Source organism: Mobula hypostoma, chromosome 5 (genome assembly GCF_963921235.1).
Source record: "Mobula hypostoma chromosome 5, sMobHyp1.1, whole genome shotgun sequence".
NCBI classification, from domain to species: Eukaryota; Metazoa; Chordata; class Chondrichthyes; order Myliobatiformes; family Myliobatidae; genus Mobula; species Mobula hypostoma.
This window is the reverse complement of record NC_086101.1, coordinates 121,457,929-121,474,672: the sequence shown is the minus strand read 5'-3', so window position 1 is coordinate 121,474,672 and position 16,744 is coordinate 121,457,929. Positions and strand designations below refer to the sequence as shown.

The 16,744-nt window shown below is 40.8% G+C and overlaps 1 protein-coding gene across 3 annotated transcripts in view; it reads right to left on the bottom strand.

The window, feature by feature from the left end:
• Nucleotides 1–566: 566 nt before the first annotated feature.
• Nucleotides 567–16,744, bottom strand: part of c9orf72 (C9orf72-SMCR8 complex subunit) — a 55,072-nt gene continuing 38,894 nt past the window's right edge. The window contains exons 8-9 of one of the 3 annotated variants that reach the window (XM_063048909.1): nucleotides 16,211–16,320; nucleotides 567–3,514 (exon numbers count right to left, since the gene is read on the bottom strand). In XM_063048909.1, the coding sequence (XP_062904979.1) occupies nucleotides 3,328–3,514; nucleotides 16,211–16,320 (297 nt within the window). In that variant the 3' untranslated portion in view covers nucleotides 567–3,327. The remainder of the gene's footprint in view (nucleotides 3,515–16,210; nucleotides 16,321–16,744) is intronic. The other 2 variants (XM_063048910.1, XM_063048908.1) reach the window with 2 other exon arrangements.

The following is a 16,744-nucleotide window of genomic DNA, read 5'->3' as shown; positions in this document are numbered from 1 at the left end:
CCCCACATAATCTGACAGAGCTTGAGCAGTTTTGTAAAGAATGGGGAAAATTGCAGTGTTCAATGTGTAAAGCTGATAGAGACCTATCCACAGAGACTCAAGACTGTAATTGCTGCCAAAGGTGCATCTACTAAATACTGTCTAGAAGGGGGTTGAATACGTACACAATCAGTTATTCTATTTTATAGTTATAATAAATTTCGATCACTATGTAGAGATCTGTTTTCACTTTGACATGAAAGTGTCTTTTTCTGTTGATCAGTGTCAAAAAAGCCAAATTAAATCCAGTGTGATCCAATGTTGTAAAACAATAAAACATGAAAACTTCTAAGGTGGTGAATACTTTTTTTTTATAGGCACTGTACTTTGCTTTGCTAAGATACAACTTTGCAATATGACCTTTTAACAGAAGAAAAATCCCATCCTTTACTTTTGAGCAAAAACATTACATTTCTGCCTTACAAACAACAGGAATTCTGCAGATGCTGGAAATTCAAGCAACACACATAAAAGTTGCTGGTGAATGCGGCAGGCCAGGCAGCACCTCTTCCTAGAGATGCTGCCAAATTTCTGCCTTATTTATTTTTAAATATACTTTTTATTTCTCAATAATATACCCAGATTGGAAAGCCTGTGAAGTTGCCTTGCAATTCTGGGACTCATTTGCCACAGCATCCAATCCTTCTGCACAGGTTGCTTCATCTTGCAGCTTCCTTTATTGTAACCATGGGAAAATAGTTAAAATGTTAAAAAAAAAATCAGATATTCATGAAACAGTCTTGTCATAAAGTATATAAATGTCTCTGTTTATTGTGTGGGATGCAAGGAAGTTTTTACTGACTTGTCAAGATGTAATTGCTTAGATAACCCATACCTTAAAAAAAACCTAGACTGTAACCACAAATAATCTTGAACATTGAAACTTATATAGAATCAGAGGCATGGAACACTGCTGTACAGAAACAGGCCCTTCGGCCCATCTAGTTCTTGCCAAACCATTTGAAACTGCCTAATTCCATCAACCTGCACCCAGAACATAGCCCTCTCATCCAGGTACCTATCCAAATTTCTCTTAATTATTGAAATCGACCCTGCCTCCACTACTTGCACTGGCAGTTCATTCCACACTCTCACCATCCTCTGAGTGAAGATCCCTCTCATGTTTCCTTTACACGTTTCATCTCAATCCTTGACCTCTACTTGTACCAACTTCAGTGGAAAAAGAACTGCTTTCATTTACCCTACCTATACTCCTCATAATTTTCTATACCTTTATTGAATCTCCCCTCAATCTTCTACATTCTAGGAAATAAAGTCCTTGCATCTTATTCAACATTTCCCTGTAACTCAGGTTCTCAAGTTCCGGCAACATCCTTGTAATTTTTTTCTGTAGTCTTTCAATCTTATTTCCACCTTTCCTGCAGGTAGGTGACCAAAACTGCTCACAATACTCCAAGTTAGATCTCACCAATGTCTCATACAATTTCAACATAACATCCCAACTCCTGTACTTAGTGCATTGATTTATGAAGGCCAATGAGCCAAAAGCTTTCTTTACAACCCTTTCTACCTGTGACACCACTTTCATGGAATTATGGATCTGTATTCCCAGACCACCCTGTTCTATCACCCTCCTCAGTGCCCTACCAATCATGTAAGCCCTACCCTGGTTGGTCTTCTCAAAGTGCAACACCTCACACATGTCTGCATTAAATTCTATCTGCCATTTTTCAGACAATTTACTTTAATGTTCTACATGCTCAAGTTCCCAATAAAACATTCTAACTATTAGCTAAATATTGTGTATTAGCTAAATATTCCTTTTAACTGGCTTCTAATGGTGAACTATGTGGGAAAACAGTTTGTTCACACCAGAGATTACCAGACTGTTGTGGCAGCTTTCTTCCATTTGAGTGCCAAAATCTGCAAAAACTAATCATCATAACGACTTGCATTTATGCAACCTGAGATGCACCCTTGGATGCACTGGGACACATCAACAGTGATGTAAACTGGAGCCATTGGGTGCTTTGGGTCTTTCAACACCAGACATCTTTGCCCAGGTGACCTAGCCAGGGTTGATCAGGCCTTGGCTTGTGTCCCAGCAGCATTCGTCCACCGGTCACACCTTTTGATCTAAAGCCACCTGGAGGCTCGCTCAGCAGCCTTTGTGATAGTGGTGAAGGTTCCTTTTTTTGCCAAGGAGAAAGTAGGTTCTGCAGAGCAAACAGCCAGCAAAACCTTTACACCTCACTCTACAGGCTCGCACTGTGCTGTCCAACTCTGTGCTCTACCAGCCCCTGGAATTTGGCCTTCTTACACTCAAATGCCTCCTCAATCCAGTCTTCCCAAGGCACTGTCATTTTCACCATGTCAACCTGCTTCGAGGTTTCTGATAGAATGACCACGTCAGGCCTCAGTGATGATGACTATGATGAAGTCAGGGTACTCAAGTTGCTTATCAAGATCACCTTTCAGTTGCCAGTCCGACGCCTTGACAAGCAAGCCTGCAAATGATCTGGGCTGAGGCTGTGGTTGGTCTACAGCTTTGACAAAGGCTGTGGGCTTTCTAGGTTTATATAGTAAAATATCCCACACAGCCAATTTATTGGTCAACTTAAATAATCATAATTTGCTAAGAAATTGAAATATTGTGTAGCAGTTTTGCTTCTGTTGAGTATCTTCAAACCTAATAATTGAGTTACAGAGTTACTATGAGGGTGAATAGCAGCAGTAATATGCAGGTTCAGTTTAAAGAGAAATGCTTAAAAAATGTTTGCAAGCTTCCTTGTTCAGGCTGGCAGAGGAAAACAGAGCAATTTTTCCTGATTGCAATTGTTTAAGCCAGGTAATAAGGGATGAAATCAGACATGATCTAATATAATAGCAAAACAGACTCAAAAGGTTGAGAATCATTACATGGCATGGAAACAGTAAGCCAAATGGATATGAATGAGATACCATGATTTATGACTGAAGCAAAAAAAGAACATTTAGTTATGATGAAATTAGTGATTAAATATCTAACTTGCAATAAAATATCTCAAGGTAGGCATTTTGAGGTTAAATTTAGAAATATTAAACAACTGTTTTCAAAGAAAATAACATGTACACAAATATCAAAAGATAAATGCTGAGAACTTTAGTTACACTGTAAACAATCAAATTTATTTCCTAACTTGTCTCAGTATCATTGCGTTAAATAGAAGTTCTGTATTCTTGTATGACACGGATTTTAAAATTAATATTTAGACTCAATTAGACATTTTCAAGTACAGGCAAATTATTATTCACATTAATGTAAAATACAATTTACATAAATTCTCTCTAAAGTGACATTAGTACATCGCGTTCTTGTATGCTTGTGTGGAAAGATTTTCCGAAGATAAATGAGTGAAGGCCTGGTTTTAATTTCTCAGCCATGGCCATTATAATACTTAAGTCACCCTCCACTGCAAGATCAAGGTCAATTTTCAGGTTTCGTAATGATTTGAAAGGCTTCTTACCCCTCTGGCTGAAGAAAAAGCAGAACAAAATATAATTGTAAATGATTAGGGTTAATATTTTATAACCAAAGAGTTAACTATTCAAACTATCAAAAGGTTTACTTTGCGATATTCTGTACTTTTAATGCCTAATTTGTAAATTCCTTTTACTATCTTTTCAAATTTGTTCAAAGAGACTACTAAAACTTCTACTATGCAATCTTAATTTGCTTCCAGCAAGAAATTATACCAGCAGTTTTTTTTCCATATTTATCATGGAGCTACTCTAATAGTTCTCACCTCCAGCAAATCCAGTTGTAATGAAACAAATTAATTGTACAAATCTAGGATTTGCTTTTTTTCTTTAAGGATTTCTATTTATTAAAATCTGTTTAAAACACAGTGCTCTGTCACAGAAGCATACCGCACAGAAATGGACCCTTGAGACCTACATTATCCAGGATGACTGTGATGCTCATTTAAGCTAATCCTACCTGTTTGCATTAGGCCTGTATCTGTCTAACTACTCGTCTTCATGTACCTGCCCATATGGTTTTTTATAAGGTGATTGTATCTGCCTCTGCTACTTCTTTTGGGAACTTGCTCCATACACCTCCCATCTTGTGTAAGGAAAACTTACCTCTTAAGATCTCTTGATTTATCCTCTCTCACATTAAACCGGTGCCCTCCCAATTCTAGAATCTAACTTTCCATTTTATATATGCTCTTCGTAATTTTCTGAACCTCTAAGGGAATACATAGGAGTAGTAGATCACACACAGGCAGATGGGGTTAGCATGGATTGGCATCCTAGTCCAAACGAGCCCATTCCTGTGCTGGTTATACTGCTCCATTTTAAATGTTCTAAGGTCATTCCCCAGCCTTCTACATTCAAGTAAGAATAGCCCGAGTCTATTCAATCTCTGCTTATACCTACAGCTCTCCATCCTTGGCAACATCCTGGTGAATTTCTTCTTTGGTGCTACTACATCCTTCATGTAGTGTGCTGACCAGAAGTATACACAATACTCTAGAGTGCAGTTTAAGCCAATTATTGTCCCACTGCAACACCCAACAGTGTGAAGTATTATATTCAATACTTCAACATACCAAATACCACATCACTACTATTTACTCCATATTAAATGACTGAATGTTTGAATTTTGAAACCTCTCCACCTTTTACAAGATATATTTGTCATATAGTTTCTGCTTTTTATAAAATATGAAACATCCTCCCTGAAGAATGTTGGATAAGACCAGTATGAAGGAGGTCTTAACTGTCAGCAAAACTTGGAGCTTTAATAGAGAAAATGCAACATCTCAGTATGAAAACTTTCTTGGTGATATAGCAATCAGTATCCAATCAGTGCATTGATAGAGAAAAGGAAATTATAGCAGTATCTAACAATGGACTTGTAACATCACATCCTGACAATAACCTCAAACATCTCATTCCTCAAATGCAGAAATTCTACCAACTTGTCAGTGGAGGAGGGTGATGCAAGCCAAAGATGTAAGATTACAATTACACTGGTAGACACAGTTTAAACATATTTATTGCTGGCATTTGGACCTCCTGCCAATACTTGATGAATGGGGACACCTGCTGGAGATAACAGCTGCACAAGAATACTTATAAAATGGTAGACATGGTCTTTATTTTACCTGTGGACAGATTAAAATTGTATTATTGATGAATTAGTGTTATCTATAATAGATGGAGCTCAAACACCTCAATAGCCAATTCAAATATATATTTTTTAATCAACACTTCCCATGCTATCTGATTACCTCATTCAAATAATGTAGCTAATTATAGACAGCAGTCACAGACTCACACAACACAAAAACAGGCTCTTTGGCTCAGCGGATGACCATCACTTATGCTAACCCCATTTAGCAACACTTGATTAGTGGCCTACTATGTCTCGGTGATTCAAGTGACTGAAGTTATCTGCCTCTACCACTCCCTCAACATTCCAGATTTCAAACATGTGTGAGTCAAAAATTTTCTTTACGGCTTTCCTATCTGATTGCCGCCCAAATGCCTTTTAAGCACTGTAACTGCACCTACCCCACCACCTCCTCTGGCAGCTCATTCCAGATTTTCACCACCCACTGTGCATAAAATTTCTCTCAGATCTCCCCTCTCACCTTAAAAATTGTCCTTCCAATTCTAAGCTTACCTTGGAAAACTAATCTATCTATCCAATCTGTGCCCCTCACAAATTTATAAAATTCCATAAAGCATACTGAACAAGGGATGAAGTCCTCTAACATGAATTGAGGGAGCTATGTAGCCATTTAAGAGTAGGATTTCAAAGAGTGTAATCTCTGGAAAGTTTCCAATGCTGTGGTGATGTAGCGGTTAGGTGTGTCGCTATTACAGCTTGGGACATTCCAGAGTTTGCCATTCAAGACTGCACCGTTCTGAGAGGATCTCTGTACATCCTCCCCATGGAATGTGTGGGTTTTCCCCAGGGTACGCTGATTTCCTCCCACAGTCTAAAGATGTACTGGGTAAGTTAACTGGTTATTGTAAATTGTCCTGTGATTGGGTTAATTGGGATTGTGGAGTTGCTGTGGCTCAAAGGTCTGGAAGGGCCTACTTCCTGCCACATCACTAAATAAACAAATAATTCGAGATAGTGAATGTTGGAATAGAAGTGTTGGTCAAATGAATGCATTGCTGAAGGGACCCTGTAGAGGGATAGGTCTTTGGTTCTTGGATCCTTGGGATGCATACGAGGAAAGGTTGTTCTCCAATCAATGGACCAATATCCTAATGGAGAGGTTTGCTAATGTTATTAGGGGAAGGTTTAAACTAAGAGGACAGGGAAAAGGGGTTCAGAGAAGCTGTGTATTTGTGGAAAACAGTCATGTGGAGAAGGGTATGAAGTCCAGTAGGCAGAGCAAGCAGATTAAAAGCACAATGGAAATTCAAATCTAAATGATAACCATTTCAGTACAAGGAGTCAAAGCTTTAATTAACATATGGGGCTATGACATTATTCTAATCACTGAGGCATGGTCGAACTATGTAAAACCTACCCTGGTTGGTCCTACCGAAGTGCCAAACTTGTCTGCATTAAATTCCATCCGCCATTTTTCAGCCCATTTTTCCAGCTGATGCAGATCCTTCTGCAAGCCATGACAACCGTCCTTACTGCCCACTACACTCCCAAACCTGGTGTCATCGGCAAATTTGCTGATCTAGTTAACCACATAATTTAATTACTTATTGACATACAGCACAGAGTAGGTCCTACAGGTCCTTCGAACTTTGCTGTCTAGCAATTCCCCAATGTAATCTGAGCCTAATCACTGGACCATTTACAATGACCAATTAACCTAACAACTGGTACGTCTTTGAACTGTGGGGAGAAACCAGAGCACCCGGTGGAACAAACTCCTTTCAGGCAGATTAATGTCAGATTGCAAGAGAGGGAATTTGTTGAATCCCTAAGAGATGACTTTTTAAGAGCAGTTTGTACTCGAGCATACTAGGGGAAAGGCTATCTTAGATGGAGTGTTATGTTATAACCCATATTTTTTAGTCAGCTTAACGTAAAAGAACATATAGGAGGCAGTGATCATAATATGATCGAATTCATACCGCAATTTGAGAGGGAGAAGCACAAGTCAAACGTATCAGTATTGCAATGGAATAACAGGAATTACAAAGGCATGAGAGAGGAGCTTGCCCAGATGGATTGGAGGTGGATACGTGCGGTGATGATAGCAGAACAGCGGTGAATGAAGTTTCTGAGAATAGGTTGCAGTGTGCAGGACAGATATATCCCACAGAAGTAGTTCTCAAACTGCAGGGCGAGGCAACCGTGGCTGACAGGGGGAGTTAAGGACTGCATAAAAGCCAAGGAAAGGGCATATAAGGTAGCAAGAGTGAGTGGGAAGTTGGATGACTTGGAAGCTTTTAAAATCCAACAAAAGGCAACTAACAAAGCTATAAGAAGGGAAAAGAAAAATGAGGGCAATCAAGCGGATGATATAAAGCAGGATACTAAAAGCTTTTTTAGTTATATAAAGCATAAAAGGGAGGTGACAGTTGATAATGGACCACTAGAAAATGATGCTGGTGAGGTAGTAATGGAGGACAAAGAAATGGCAGATGAACTGAACAAGTACTTTCCTTCAGTCTTTACCGTGAAAGATACAAGCTGAATGCCAGAGATCCGTGAGTGCCATTGCTATTACAAAGGAAAAAGTGCTAGGCAAACTGAAAGGTCTTTAGGTGAATAAATGACCTGGACCAGATGGACTACATCCCAGAGCCCTGAAGGAGGCTGCTGAAGAGATAACAGATGCAATGGTCATGATATTTCAAGAATCACGATTCTGGCATGGTCCCGGAGGACTGGAAAATTGCAAATGTCACTCCACTCTTTAATAAGTGAGGAAGACAAAAGAAAGGAAATTATAGGCCAGTTAGCCTAACCTCAGTGGTTGGGAAAGTGTTGGTGTCCATTATTAAGGATGAGGTTTCGGGGTACTTGAAGACTAATTATAAACTAAGTCAAAGTCAGCATAGTTACTGTAAAGGGAAATCTTGCCTGACAAATCTGCTAAGAGTTCTTCAAGGAAGTAACAAGCAGAGTGGACAAAGAAGAGGCAGTAGATGTCACTTACTTGGATTTTCAAAAGACGTTCGATAAGGTGCCACACATGAGGCTGCTTAATAAGATAAAATACTACAGCATTACAGGAAAGATACTGGCATGGATAGAGGAATGGCTGACAAGCAGGGTGCAGCAAGTGGGAATAAAGGGCCTTTTCTAGTTGGCTGCCAGTGATTAATGGCATTATACAGGGGTCAGTATTGGGACCACTATTTTTCACATTGTTTGTCAGCGATTTGGCTAATGGAAACGATGGCTTTGTGGCAAAGTTTGCGGATGATATGAAAATAGGTGGATGGGAAAATACTGCTGAGGAAGCAATGCAATTGCAGCAGGACTTAGACATATTGGAAGAATGGGCAAAAAACTGGCAGATGGAATACAGTGTTGGGAAATGTCTGATAAGGCATTTTGGTAAGGAACAATAGTGTGGAGTATTATCTAAATGGGGAGAAGGTTCAAACATCAGAGGTGCAGAGGGACTTAGGAGCCCTTGTGCAAGACTCTCAGAAGGTTAATTTACAGGTTGAGTCTGTGGTAAAGAAGGCAAATGCAATGTCGGCATTTATTTCAAGGGGAATAGAATATAAAATAAAGGAGATAATGCTGAGGCTTTAAAAGACATTAGTCAGGCTGCACTTGGAGTATTGTCAACAATTTTGTGCTCCATAGCTTAGAAAGGATGTACTGTTGTTGGAGAGAGTCCAAAAGAGGTTCACAAGGATAATTCCTGGAATTGAGAGGCTAACATATGAGGAGTGTTTGTAGCTTTGGGCCTGTACTCACTGGAATTTAGAAGAATGTGTGGGGATCTCATTGAAACCTACCAAATGTTGAAAGGACTAGATAGGGTGGATGTGGAGAGGATGTTTCCTATGGTGAGGGGTATCCAGAATTGGAGGGCACAGCCTCAAAATTGAGGGGTTACCTTTTAAAACAGAAGGAAGGAGGAATTTTTTTTAGCCAGAGAGGAGTGAATCTGTGAAATGCTCTGCCACAGACTGCGGTGGAGGCCAAGTCTGTGGGTATATTTAAGGTGGAAGTTGATAGTTTCCTGATTAGTCAGGGCATCAAAAGATATGGCAAGAAGGCAGGTGTATGGGATTGAGTAGGATCTGGGATCAGCCATGATGGATGACAGAGCAGACACGATGGGCTGAATAGCCTAATTCTGCTCGTGTCTTATGGCAGTGGCGGGGATTGAACTTGCACTGCCTGTTCTGTAAAGCATTCTACTAACCAGTACGCTATGTTGCAGCCAGTCATCCAGATCACTGATACAGAAGACAAACAACAAAGGACCCAACACTGACCCCAGTGGCACACCACTAGTCACAGGCTTCCAGTCAGGGAGGCAACCACCTGCAACCACTCTCTGGTTTCTCCCATAATACCAATGTCTAACTCAATTTACTACCTCATTGTGAATGCCGTGCAACTGAACCTTCTTGTCCAACCTCCCATGCAGGACCTTGTCAAATGCCGTGTTAAAAACGGTGTAGACAACATCCTCTGCCTTGCCTTCATCCACTTCCCTGGTAACTTCCTCGAAAAACTTTGTAAAATTGGTTAGACAGGATCTACCACCCACAAAGCTATGCTGAATATCCTTAATCAGTCCATGTCTATCCAAACACTTACAGTACATATCCAGTCCCTCAGAATACCTTCCAATAATGTTCCCACAACTGATGTCAGACTCACCTGCCTATCATTTCCTGGTTTATGTTTAGAGCCTTTTTTTAACACTGTGGAACAACACTGGCTGCCATCCAATCTTCTGGTACCTCTCCTGTTGCTGAGGATGTTTTAAATATCTCTGCTAGGGCCCTGGCAATTTTTACACTTCTCTTCCTAGGATCTGAAGGAACACCTTGTCAGGTCCTGGGGATTTATCTACCCTGATTTGCCTCAGGGGAAAAAACACCCCTCCTCTGAACAGGGTCCATGAAGTTGATACCATTTTGCCTCACTTCCATAGACTCTGTGTCTGCCTCCTGAGTAAATACAGATGCAAAGAATTCATTCAAGATCTCCCCCATCTGTTTTGGCTCCACACATGGATTACCATTCTGACCTTCCAGAGGACCAATTTTGTCCCTTGCAATCCTTTTGCTCTTAACATATCTGCAGAATCCCTTAGGTTTCTCCTTCATGCCTTGTTTTAGCCCTGATTTCTTTCTAGTGTTCTCTTGCATGTCTTATACTCCGTAAGGACCTCATTTGTTCCCATCTGCCTACAACTACTATGCACTTCCTTTTTTCACTTAATCAGAGCCTCACTATCTCTTGAAAACCAAGGTTCCCTACACTTGTTATCTTTACCTTTTATTCTGAAACACATATAGCTTTATACTTTCACAATTTTGTTTTTGAAGACCTCCCACTTTCCAAGTACACCTTTGCCAGAAAACAGCCTGGACCAATCCACACTTGCCAGATCATTACTGATACCATCAAAATTGGGCATTCTCCTATTTAGAATCTCAGTCCATGGACCAGACCAATCTTTTCACGTTTACTTTAAAATTAATGACACTGTGGTTACAAGATGCCAAGTGTTCTCCTACACAAACTTCTTTCACCTGCCCTATCTCATTCCCCAATAGCAGATCCAGTATCGCACATGCTCTTGTTGATACTTCTACCTACTGAAGGAAACTTTCTTGAACGCATTTGACAAACTCTACTCCATCTAATCCTTTTACAGTATGTGGAAAGTTAAAATCACCTACAATAACAACCTTATTTCGTGCATCAATCTGTGATCTCTTTACAAATTTGTTCCCCTAAATCCTTTGGACTGTTCGATGCTCTATAATATAGCCCCATTAATATGGTCATACCATAAGATATAGGGGCAGAATTAGGCCATTTAGCCCATCGAGTATACTCAACCATTTCATCATGGTTGATTCAATTTTCCTCTCAGCCCCAATCTCCTGCCTTCTCCCCATATTCTTTTATGCCATGACCAATTAAGAATCCATCAACCTCTGCCTTAAATATATGCAAAGACTTCGCCTCCACAGCTGCCTGTCACAAAGAATTCCACAGATTCACCACTCTCTGGCTAAAGAAATTCCTGTCATCTCTGTTCCAAAAGGACATCCCTCTTTTTCAAGGCTGTGTGCTCTGGACTTAGACTCTCCCACCATTGGAAACATCCTCTCCACATCCACTCTATCAAGGCCTTTCACCATTCCAAAGGTTTAAATTAAGTCACCCCTCATTCCTCTGAATTCATGAATACAGGCTCAGAGCCATCAAAAGCTCTTCATATGACAAGCCATTCAATCTGGAATCATTTTCGTGAACCTCCTTTCACCCTCTCCAGTTACAGCTCATCCTTTCTAAGGTAAGGTGCCCAAAACTGCTCATAATGTTCCAAGTGAGGTCTCACTAGTGCTTTATACAGATTCAATGTTACATTCTTGCTTTTATATTCTAGTTCTCTTGAAGTAAATGCTAACATTACATTGCCTTCCTCACCACAGACTCAACCTACAAATTACCTTTTCTTATTTCTCAGTTCCACCCATAATGTCTCACAAGTTCTCCAGTCTGTCCTGATGGAGCACTGTTGTGAAATTTTCCCTAACTAGTAACACCACCGTCCTCCTTTAATCCCTCCTGCTCTGTCACATCTAAAACAGCAGAAACCTGGAATATTGAGCTGCCAATCCTGCTCCTCCTACAATCAAGTCTCACCAATGACCAGAATGTCGTAATTCCAGATGTTGATCCACGCTCTAAGCTCATTGGCCTTTCCCACGATACTTCTTATATTGGAATATATGCAGCTCAGGATACTAGTCACACCACGCTCAACCTTCTGATTTCTGACTTTGAGGACTAACCAACATCTGTCTCCAAAACCTCGCCACTAACTGCTCCGGCACTCTGGTTCCCATCCCCCCGCAACTCTAGAATTTTTATGTATTGTTCTGTACTGCTGCCACAAAACAACAAATTTCATGACATATGTCAGTGATAGTAAACCTGATTTTGAATCCAGTTCAGTTAAGGTAGTTAAGTCTATCAGATCTGCAGCATACGAGTAAAGTGTACACTTGCTTTCAAATAATTAAAATGCAGAAGAGTAGAGGAGGATTCGGTTGTAGCTCTTGAAACAGTATTAAGCTTTTGAATCGAAGGCTACAAGACCATAAGACATAGGAGCAAAATCTGGCCCATCGAGTCTGCTCCGTCATTCAATTATGGCTGATCCTTTTTTATTCTCCTCCTCAACTCCAGCTCCTGGCCTTCTCCCCATAACCTTTGACGCATATCCAATCAAGAACCCATCAATCTCTGTCTTGAATACACCCAACAACCTGGCCTCCAGAGCTGCAACAAATTCCACAAATTCAGCACCCCTTGGATAAAGGAATTTGTCCGCATCTCTGTTTTGAAAGGGCACCCCTTTATCCTGAGGCTGTGCCATCTTATCCTGGACTCTCCAACCATGGGAAACATCCTTTCCGCATCTACTCTGTCTTGGCCTTTCAACACTCGAAAGCTTTTAATGAGATTCCCCCCCCCCCATCCTTCTGAATTCTGAGTACCGACCCAGAGCCATCAAACGTTCCTCGTATGATAGCCCTTTCATTCCTGGAATCATCCTTGTGAACCTCCTCTGGACCCTCTCCAATGCCAGCACATCTTTTCCTCACCACCGACTCAACCTGTAAGTTAACCTTTAGGGTGCTCTGCCCACGTGTGGACAAGTGGCCAAGTGGTTAAGACATTGGACTAGCGACCTGAAGGTCGTGAGTTCGAGCCCCAGCCAAGGGAATGTGTTGTGTCCTTGAGCAAGGCACTTATCATACATTGCTCTGCGATGACACTGGTGCCAAGCTGTATGGGTCCTAATGCCCTTCCCTTGGATGACATTGGTGTCATGGAGAGGGGAGACTTGCAGCATGGGCAACTGCTGGTCTTCCATACAACCTTGCCCAGGCCTGCGCCCTGGAGAGTGAAGACTTTCCAGGCGCAGATCCATGGTCTTGCAAGACTAACGGATGCTCTGCCCAAGGACTGCCAAGTCCCTCTGCATCTCAGATTCCTGGATTTTCTCCCATTTAGAAAATAGTCCACACATATATTTCTACTACCAAAGTGCATGACCATGCATTTTCCAACATTGTATTTCATTTGCCACTTTCTTGCCCATTCTCTTAATCTAAGTCCTTCTGCATACTAGCTGTTTCCTCAACACTACCTGCCCCTCCACCAATCTTCGTATCATCTGCAAACTAGGCAACAACGGTATTTATTCCATCATCTAAATCATTTATATACAGCATAAAAAGAAGTGGTCCCAACACTGATCCCTGCAGAACACCACTAGTCACTGGCTGCCAACCAGACAAGGGTCCTTTTATTCTCATTTGCTGCCTCCTACCAATCAGCCAATGCTCTAACCATGTTAGTAACTTTCCTGTAATACTATGGGCTCTTAACTTGTTAAGCAGCATCATGTGTGGCACTTTGTCAAAGGCCTTCTGAAAGTCCAAATATACAACATCCACTGCATCCCCTTTATCTATCCTACTTGTAATCTCCTCAAAGAATTCCAACAGGTTCATCAGGCAGGATCTTTCCTGAAGGAAACCATGCTGACTTTGTACTACCTTGTCCTGTGTCACCAACTACTCCATCACCTCATCCTTAACAATTAACTCTAACGTCTTCCCAACCACTGAGGTCAGGCTAACTGGCCTATAATTTCCTTTCTGCTGCCTTCCTCCTTTCTTAAAGAGTGGAGTGACATTTGCAATTTTCCAGTCCTCTGGCACCATGCCAGAGTCCAGTGATTTTTGAAAGATCATTTCTAACACCACCACAATCCCCAACATTACCTCTTTGGGTGCAGTTCATCTGGTCTGGGTGATTTATGAACTTTTAGGTCTTTCAGCTTTTTGAGCATCTTCTCTCTAGTAATAGTAACTGCTTCCACTTCTCTTCCTTCACACACTACAGCATCAGGCATATTGCTAGTGTCTTCCACAGTGAAGACTGATGTAAAATACTCATTTAGTTCATTAGCCATCTCCTTGTCCCTCTCTATTATTTCTCCTGCCTCATTTTCTAGCAGTCTTATATCCACTCTCATTTCTCTCTTATTTTTAACATACTTGAAAAAACTTTTGCTATCCACTTTGATATTATTTGCTAGCTTGCTTTCATATTCTATCCTTTCCCTTCTAATGATTTTTTTAGTTGCTCTCTGTAGGTTTTTAAAAACTTCCCAATCCTCTATCTTCCCACTAATTTTTGCTTTGTTGTAGGCCCTTTTTTTTGCTTTTATAATAGCTTTGACTTCCCTTGTCAGCCACGGTTGAATTATTTTACCATTTGATTATTTCTTCATTTTTGGAATACATATATCCTGCACCTTCCTCATTTTTCCCAGAAACACACGCCATTGCTGCTCTACTGACATCCCTGCCAGCAGCTCTCTCCAATTTACTTTGGCCAGCTCCTCTCTCATACCACTGTAATTTGCCTTACTCCACTGTAATACTGCTACATCAGACTTCACTTTTTCCCTATCAAATTTCAAGCTGAACTCAATGACATTGTGATCACTGGTTCCTTAGGGTTCTTTTACCTTAAGCTCTCTAATCGCCTCTGGTTCATTACATAACACCCAATCCAGTACAGCTGATCCAAAGTAGGCTCAATGACAAACTGCTCTAAAAAGCCATCTCTTAGGCATTCAACAAACTCACTCTCTTGAGATCCATTACCAACCTGATTTTCCCAATCGACCTGCAAGTTAAAATCTCCTGTGACTACCATAACATTGCCCTTTTGACACGCCTTTTCTATTTCCTGTTGTAATCTGTGGTCCACCTCCCAGCCACTGTTGGGAGGCCTGTATATAACTGCCATCAATGTCCTTTCACTCTTACAGTTTCTTAACTCAACCCACAAGGATTCAACATCTTCTGATCCTATGTCACATCTTTCTACTGATTTGATGCCATTCTTTACTAGTAGAGCCACACCACCCCCTCTGCCTACCTTCCTATCTCTCCAATATAACCTGTAACCTTGGACATTCAGGTCCCAACTACAACCATCCTTCAGCCACAATTCAGTGATGGCCACAACATCATACCTGGCAATGTGTAATAGTGCAACAAGATCATCCACCTTATTTCTTTTACTACGCACAATTAAATACAATACCTTGAATTTACCGTATTTGCTATCCTTTCTGATTCTGCATCCCTAATGATTTGATACTCAGCCTGTTGGCGGCAGCCACGTCCCATCACCTGCCTGCACTTCCTAACAGTCTGACTGCACGCTATCTTAATCTTTTTACCATCCGTCCTATCCTGAGTCCCTTCACTCCGGTTCCCACTCCCCTGCCAAATTAGTTTAAACCCTTCCCAAAAGCTCTAACAAACATGCCCGCGAAAATATTGGTCTCCCTCAGGTTCCAGTGCAACCCATCACTTTTGAACAGGTCATACCTCCCTCAGAAGAGATCCAAGAACCTGAAGCCCTGCCCCCTTGCACCAGCTTCTCAGCCACGCATTTATCTGCCAAATCATCCTGTTTCTACCCTCACTGGCATGTGGCATAGGCAGTAGTCCAGAAATTACTACCCAGGAGGTCCTGCTTCTCAGCTTTCTACCTAGCTCTCTAAATTCCCTTTTCTGAACTTCTTTGCTTTTCCTTCCTGTGTCATTGGTACCAATATGTACCAAGACATCTGGTTGCTCTCCCTCACTCTCCAAAATGTTGTGGACGCCATCTGAGACGTCCCTGACCCTGGCACCTGCGAGGCAACATACCACCCAGGTGTCCCGTTCACGTCCACAGTATCTCCCGTCTGTTCCCAATTTAATTGGGAAAACAGATCTGAACCACCTCCTTCCTCCATTTCAAACTGTTTCTATATGACCATGAATGACACATGCAAAGCATAGAAAATAACAAATGAGCAGCAGAATGTGCATTTAAAACAGGATTTTTAAAAAATGGTATAAACAAGGAAATATATTTCTCTCACGTTGCAGTACAATGGAAGTATTAAAATAATATTGAAATCAGAATCCAACATACGTTTCATCTTCTATGTATTTTATCACTGTCTGGGCTTTTCTGTGAAGGACGAGAAGAAACTGTGCTAGAAAAATGCTTCTGAGGGACAAACCAGACTTGAGCTGAAAAATCTGAAAGAGAAGCATTTCATCCATAGTTTTAAACAAAACATGTTTTAACATTTGCAACAAAGGAGCTGATGCAAAGAGCAGAATTTGAAACACTTTTTGGATAAAGTACATTTTTTCCAAAAAAAAATCTAATTTTGCAAAAAAGCTACCATACTAATAATGGGCCAAATTTTAGTTTTAATGAAAGCTGCCCACAAAGGTCTCATGGTCTTAGTCTGTTTTATCCCTAATGCAAGCTGCCACCAGATATAGTTCAAAGGGATCTTTGACATCCAGCAACAATGATATTGGAGAAGGAAATAGAAAGGATTAAATTTTACTTAACATTTGGTGCAGGGTGGGGTGGGGACATATACAAAAGACTACATTAGAAGCTTAAATACCAAAATTTTAAAAACTAGTATTATAAAGAACAGAATTTTTG